Source organism: Propithecus coquereli, unplaced genomic scaffold (genome assembly GCF_000956105.1).
Source record: "Propithecus coquereli isolate 6110/MARCELLA unplaced genomic scaffold, Pcoq_1.0 Scaffold49, whole genome shotgun sequence".
Classification (NCBI taxonomy): Eukaryota; Metazoa; Chordata; class Mammalia; order Primates; family Indriidae; genus Propithecus; species Propithecus coquereli.
In genome coordinates, this window is record NW_012150729.1 from 392,335 (window position 1) to 399,330 (window position 6,996).

General features: G+C 35.3%; 1 protein-coding gene across 1 annotated transcript in view; it reads right to left on the reverse strand.

The window, feature by feature from the left end:
• Positions 1 to 3,629: 3,629 nt before the first annotated feature.
• BAZ2B (bromodomain adjacent to zinc finger domain, 2B) overlaps positions 3,630 to 6,996 on the reverse strand; it is a 154,487-nt gene continuing 151,120 nt past the window's right edge. Inside the window, exons 32-33 of the mRNA XM_012655811.1 lie at positions 6,457 to 6,600; positions 3,630 to 3,783 (exon numbers count right to left, since the gene is read on the reverse strand). Of these exons, the coding sequence (XP_012511265.1) occupies positions 3,630 to 3,783; positions 6,457 to 6,600 (298 nt within the window). The remainder of the gene's footprint in view (positions 3,784 to 6,456; positions 6,601 to 6,996) is intronic.

Here is a 6,996-nt window from a genome sequence, read left to right on the forward strand (position 1 = left end):
TAATTTTTTTTTTTTGGAGACAGAGTCTCACTCTGTTGCCCTGGGGAAGAGTGCAGTAGTGCAGTGTGTTATCATAGCTCACAGCAACCTCCAACTCCTGGCTGAAGCCATCGTCCTGCCTCAGCCCCCCAAGTAGCTGGGACTACAGGTGTGCACTACCATGCTCCGCTTATTTTTTCTATTTTTAGTAGACAGGGTCTTCCTCTTGTTCAGGCTATTCTTGAACTCCTGACCTCAAGGGATCCTCCCGCCTCAGCCTCCCAGAATGCTAGGATTACAGGCATGAGCCACTGCACCTGCCCCCTATATAGTATTTTTTATGAGTCATATACCTGTGGAAGGGAAATTTCAGTTCTCTTAAAATACCTTGCTTATCTCCCTGTTGGAATGAAATCCTTTTAATAGAACACAAACCTCTTTTATTTCTCAAATGGAGATATTTAAAATGAAAATAACCTTGGAAGAGGTAACTCATAAATTAAATTTACAATAAGGAGTAAATAATTGATACCAGATTTCCTTGTTGAGGATGTGTTTAATGGGAGAGGCCAAAGGAACAAGATTTTGAATTTCCTTAAAGAATATGGGGGCAGGGCGGACAGGAAAGAGAAGGAGCATGGAGGGGTGCATTAAGGTACCAAAGACAGATTAGATTCTTCATAATTTTGATTAAAATTATTACTTATAACAATTTTATTTTGGGGTTGGAACAAGAAAAAGATCACCTTGCATTACGGTAATTTACTTCCTCTGAGTTCATGGTGTACCTATAAATTTTCACCTGTTTAGTTTTCACTGTGGTTAACAATTCAAGAAATATTGATTTACTGTCTACATATTGTTTCAAACTGATGATTATTTTCTGTGTTTAACAGTAGTGAATTGTTGGATTGGTTATCCTTGGTTGATCACCAATTGAGGGATAATCTACATAAATTTGAAAGTAGGCCAGTTTTTTTTTTTTTCAATTTATAGAGCATTTAAGACTAAAATGAAGAAGGTTCCTGGTAAAGTCTAATTTACCTTAATGAAAGTATGTTGTGTATATTTGCAATTACATGATAGCAGAGGGTTAGGGTAATTTATATGTATATATATATATATATATATATATTTGAGGAGAACAATGATATTGGTTTATTGAGAATAAGGCACTGTGAGTGCATGAGTGGTTTACATAACAAGTGATCTACATGGGTACAGTAACAAACCACTATCACCAGCTCCAATTGCAGCCCTTTTGGGATCATGCCCACTAATTCTTGAACAGCTATCTTCGCTGAGGAACAACAACGAAGACACCAGTCCAAAGCAGCCAATATTTACCAAGCTTTCCTTTTTCCAGGGAGATCTTATTTGTTTCTAAAAGAAAATTCTCACTCTTGAAAAACTGTTTTTGTGTGTGTTTAAGTATTTTCTCATTTATGAGCTCCTCACACACCAGGTATGTCATTATTAAGCCCCTTATATACCATCTAAGATAAATTAACACAAGCATATATAACCCCTAAGGCAAAAAACCCTTATGAAAAAGAATCCCCATGGAGCACCAGGCAGTTCTATATACACAAAACCAGACACTGTATCCACAGTGCCACCTTGTTCTCTCTCCACGTGGTATTTTTGATTAAGCACCAGCCCCCTAAGGCATCACCCCAATATTTGGTTAACAGAAACTGACATAGTTACATAATAACAGCTGATTTTCACATAAGTCTTCACAAACAATCTAGGGATTCGGAAAATACTCTGTGGCTTTGAAACATTTTAAAGTTAGGAATGTTTTCTTCAAAACTCTTCTATTCTCTCTCTCACTGTTAAAAGCAGTGGACATTATCTAAGGCCCACTACCTGATGCTATAAGCCCCTGAAGGTAGGGCCTGTCTTGTTCACCAGTGATTGCCCAGAGTCCAGTGGAGGGCCCAGCAACGCATCAAACTGCATTTCTTCACTGCTTGAATTTGTATGTCATAGCTTATTAGACTAATTTATATGATCAGATTTTTTATTGACAACCGGGTTATTATGTCCACCAATAGAGACTTTTCTTATATTGGAACAAGATCCTAAAAACGTATTCTAATATTTTCATACTGACAACGCAAAATAAGAAATAAAACAAGGTCCAGAGAAGTTTACAGAGTTGTGAAGCTTAGTGATTCCTGAAGTTTAGTCACTTGATTTAAACCCACCCTCTTCTACCCAGCCTGATCTCTATGAACCACACTCCATACACTGTTCCTCCTTTAGGACTCTGTAAAAATCAAATTTAACCTAACTGACTTTTTGAAAAGAATATGTTTTCAGCTTCATTAAGAAAAACTAAAAAACTAGTTTGTAAAAGTCTTTTATTGTATCCGTGCCACACATAGTAGTGAAAAATAACACTCCTAAAAAAAGAATGCTACCTTTTCCACAACATTTTATTTTAAATAAAACTTCAAGTACTCTTACATAGGTACAAAAAAAATTCTGATCTATTTGCCTCCAACAGGCCACCACAACACACAGTAGATAAAACACAGTGGTTACAAATGTCTTTTAAATTTATTTCTGAGACAAGGCAAATGGGAGGGAAATGTTTCTATGAAAAAATACTGTGTGCGTAGGAAATTGTCACAATTTTATTCCACATGGATACAAATGATTATACTTTAATTTAGGCCCTGGTGGCTTAAAATTATATAACAAAATAGAAAAATGGAAAACTAATATCCCCTACACCCTGTTTCAAAGGCAGGCACTACCAAGATTAAGGAGACGCCACAGTGTTGGTAGAGGATAATTACTGTACAGGCTGTATAGCTATACCTTCGGACTAAAATAAAATGCTACAATCCGTCTAAGGCATAAACAATAATGTCTGCAAACAATATATACACATAATACATATTTAAAACAAGACAATATAAACAATAATGAACAGTATATACACGTCAATTTTTTTCACTGTCTTGAAATACAATTTAACTACACAAGTGATGCAGCAACATATATATATATATAAATGTACTTGTAACTCTACAGTAAAGTTTATTTTTGGTGCTTTTATAGCACATCAGTGTAAACAGTTTAACTTGGCTTTGTTTTATATTTTAAAACATTCCTTGTTGTATTTTCAAGATTTAAAGCAATTTTCTAGTTCTTCCTTTTCACAGAAAACGAAGATTCTGGATGTGGTTTAATCATAAATAATTCATAAAATTAAATACATTCACTAAAAAATAAACTACAAAGTAAAAAAATGAAAAATAGATATTTATTGAAGGGAAAGGAGAACCATTTCCCACATTAGAGCTCTGGTGTTGAATATTCAGTGCGATTTGATATATTTTAATTGCTATTGCACTATAACACCCTTTCCTTTGAAAATGCTTTGGGTGTGCTTCCCTGTTCTACCTAAATTAGCTGATAAATCACACAAACCCATAACCAAAGGCCTTGGTTGTTGTAGGAGTGAAGCCTTTAAAAATGGTATCATTCTTCTGATACTTTTTTTTTTGATACTTACTTTAAGAAAAAAAAAGTCATTATGTATGTGCCTTGCACGTTTATGTAAGTAAATACAGTTCACATTGCTGGTCTCATTTGTCCTTGTTTAAAAGGAAAAAAAAAAGATTATTATAACTTCAGCTCACTTTGAAAGTATCTGTCCACTTTTTTTCAAAATATTTCCTCATACTGTGGCCAGCTCTGCCTATATCAGAATCATCTTCATTAAATGTTTCACAGTTGTCAAAAACAAGCCTGACATCTAGAGCAAAGGTTTCAAGGTTTGGATATCTGAAAGAAAACACATAATTAGAGATTGCTTTCATAGGGTGGCTTTGTTCTGTAAACAAATGAAGAGGTAATAAAAGACAAAATAAAAAGTAAAACTGAAAGGATAACTGCATTAACTGATATAAAATATATGACACCCTTTTATAAATGGAGCATTTAAAAACAATTTCTTATGTTCTACACCATATTGGATTAGAGCAGGTTCAATGGAAAACAGATTTCTCTGAAGATCAAGGTGCATTTCAACTAACTGGCATTTTCCCTACATGCCATTTCCTGCTTGACCTATATCACAATTCTGTTGCAGGACTCATCCCACTTGACTAGTTTATTAACTCCTCTGACCAACTACATCACTTATAGTACCCTATTACCCACAGTTGCAGTAGAAACAGTGTAAATGCTTCTTAAGCGCTATAAAAATTACACCTGCCCTGTAGCTTTTACATACATCTCTCTCTGTGTTAAACCTTCCCCATTTCCCGTTTCTCTTCTTCTCTCTTCAGATATGCTCTTTTGCTCAAGCACTGGAGTATGATGAAACAAAACAGGCAAAAAAGCATGTGCTCTATTTTTTTTTTTTTTTTTTTTACCAGAGATGACGTTATGACGGACTGACTTTCACAAGAAGCACTGTAGCTTCAGTGCTTTTCTGGTGGGATAATCCCAATTCTCTTTCTCTGTAGGAATACAGAGAGGAGAACAGAAGGGTGAATGAATCTGCCCACGCTTATTAGTAAGAAGGGAGTGGTCATTTCAAGCCAACTCAAGCCAATTCAACATATTTTGAAAGAGGGCTTTTGGAAATTCAAATTTTAAATTAATTCTAACCTATGACAAGCTGGATGCTAAAATAATTTAACCATTAGAAATACCCCATGAGACACTGAAGCTTTGAGACCTTGTAAAAGTGGAATTCTGTTTCTTTGATGAAATACCTTGTATGGCCTGTCACTCCCTCCTTCTAATACATGCAATAATAGAAGAACTAAAATTTCTCTGTCTGTAATATGCTCACGAGAGTTAGGTCAGCTCTTACGTAACCTTATCCATTTTCCTGTTCTTCTGGGAATTATTTACTTATTTTTATTGAGGTGAAGAAATTCACATAACATAAAATTAAGCATTTTAAGGCGGACAATTCAGTGGCATTTAACAGTCAAAACATTATACTACCACCACCTCTATCTCACCACCCCGAAAGGAAAGCTCATACCCATAAAGCCGTTATGCCCCACCTCTCCCTCCCCCAGCTCCTGGCAACCGCAAATCTGCTTTCTGTCTCCATGGATTCACCTATTCTGGAAATGGAGTAATAAATGGAATCATATAATACATGTGGGAATTATTTTTATAAAATATTTTAAAATTATTTTGAAGACTATTTCTCTCTTCAGACTGTTCCTGACTATAAAGAAAAGGTTGATTAACATCCAGGAGACGGGCATCCGGGAGAGAATTCCAGGTGAGATAAGCACACTACTCGTATCTATGCCTGTCCTTGGAAGAAGGATTTGGCTGCTAATGGAACTCAGAAAGATTCATTAAAAGCAGGCACTTCCTTCCCTCTATTCTATTTCTAGTTGAAAGATTTGAAATATCTTTTGTGAGTTTTGGTCCCACCACATTGGTTTGGGTTTAACCAAACGCCTTGCAGGTAGGAAGCCTGCATCCTCTGGCTTTTGCTCTCACACAGCTGGCACCACAAACAGGATCACACGGACCGCTTCCCTGTCTGCCCCGCCACTGCGACCCTTCTCATTCATCAGGACTCGTGCTTGAAAGGGAGCTCTGATTTTGTAGCATTTTTGGTTATGTGTTAATTTCTAAGCTTACTTGTTTTAGGGATTTTGAGGTGTAGGTTCATCCTTTATCCAGGCATTAGAAGATCATGAAAGTTAAAATCAAGAGTTATTAAACGCTGGTAAAGTCTTCATGCATCTTTGTTCTGGCCATGTTAATGATAAATTTCACTGTGCTACCCACATGTGACTATTTTGACAGAAAAAGCAAAAGAACTAGTACATATCCAGACAACTTTTACTGTCTGGTTCATATTTAGAACTGATAGTTTTAATGGTTTTAACTATTTTCTGAATTTAGGCAGGTCCCCTCTGTAATTTTTTTTTTAAAAAATAAAACAAAACGGACATAAACCTTTGAAAGACTGTATTCCAGCCTCCAAAGAAATAAAATTAATCATTTGGTCAATCTAGTAAATTACTTCATATATGTGACAGAGACACTAATCATATGAGATAGGTTCTACTTAACTCTTTTGAACTGAATATAAATCATGGTACATAGTGATTTTCACCAAAAAAATGTCCAGGAAGAATTAAATATATATTGTATGAGTATCAGGGGATCCTCCCAAATAAGCTACTTGCTTTGGGAAGCTTCCCTGATACTTTTCCTTACCTCCCAATCTGGGTTTGGTAGCCTTTCAATGTCAAAGGCAGGTTTACCACATTGCTTTTTCATTTCTTACATAATTCTAATTGACTTGTCTTCCATACTATACCACCCTAACCAAATGCATACACACACACTGCCCCCCCAAAGGCAAGGCCTATGTCTTGCTGTTAATTAATATCTTTGGCTCACTAGAAAAGTGCCCAGCACATATCAGATATTCAATAAATATTCATTGAAGTGAAATGATTTACTTACTGTCCACTACTTAGTTTCTCTCTAATTGTGGAAAAATCCATAGGTTTCTTAATAACTTTCTTATAACCAGGAACAAGTTTCAAGTTTACAGGAAGTAGAAAAGGCCATGCATCCTCATGAGTTTCCATTTCAGTCAGAATCATACTAAAGAAAAGAATGTTTGGAATCAGTATCTATATGTTAACATTGTTTATTTTTATTAAAAAATTAAGGGAAAAATTTCCACTGTACTCACCACTGCATCCCGCTAAATATACGTAAATACCGACGTCTCCATATTCCTTTACAATCTGTAATAATGTTGAAATAAAGTTTAGTTTGTCTTGAATCCGTGCCAGATAAAAGTTTCTTTCTATCTATATATTCTTAAGCGATATGAGACACTCTAACTCATTTACTTGAGCTACTCTGCTTCAATAATTATGCATTTTTGAGAATTAGTGTTTTGAAATAAAGTTTAGTTTATCTTGAATCTGTGCCAGATAAGTTTCTTTCTATCTATATATTCTTAAGTGATATGAGACACTCTAACTCATTTAC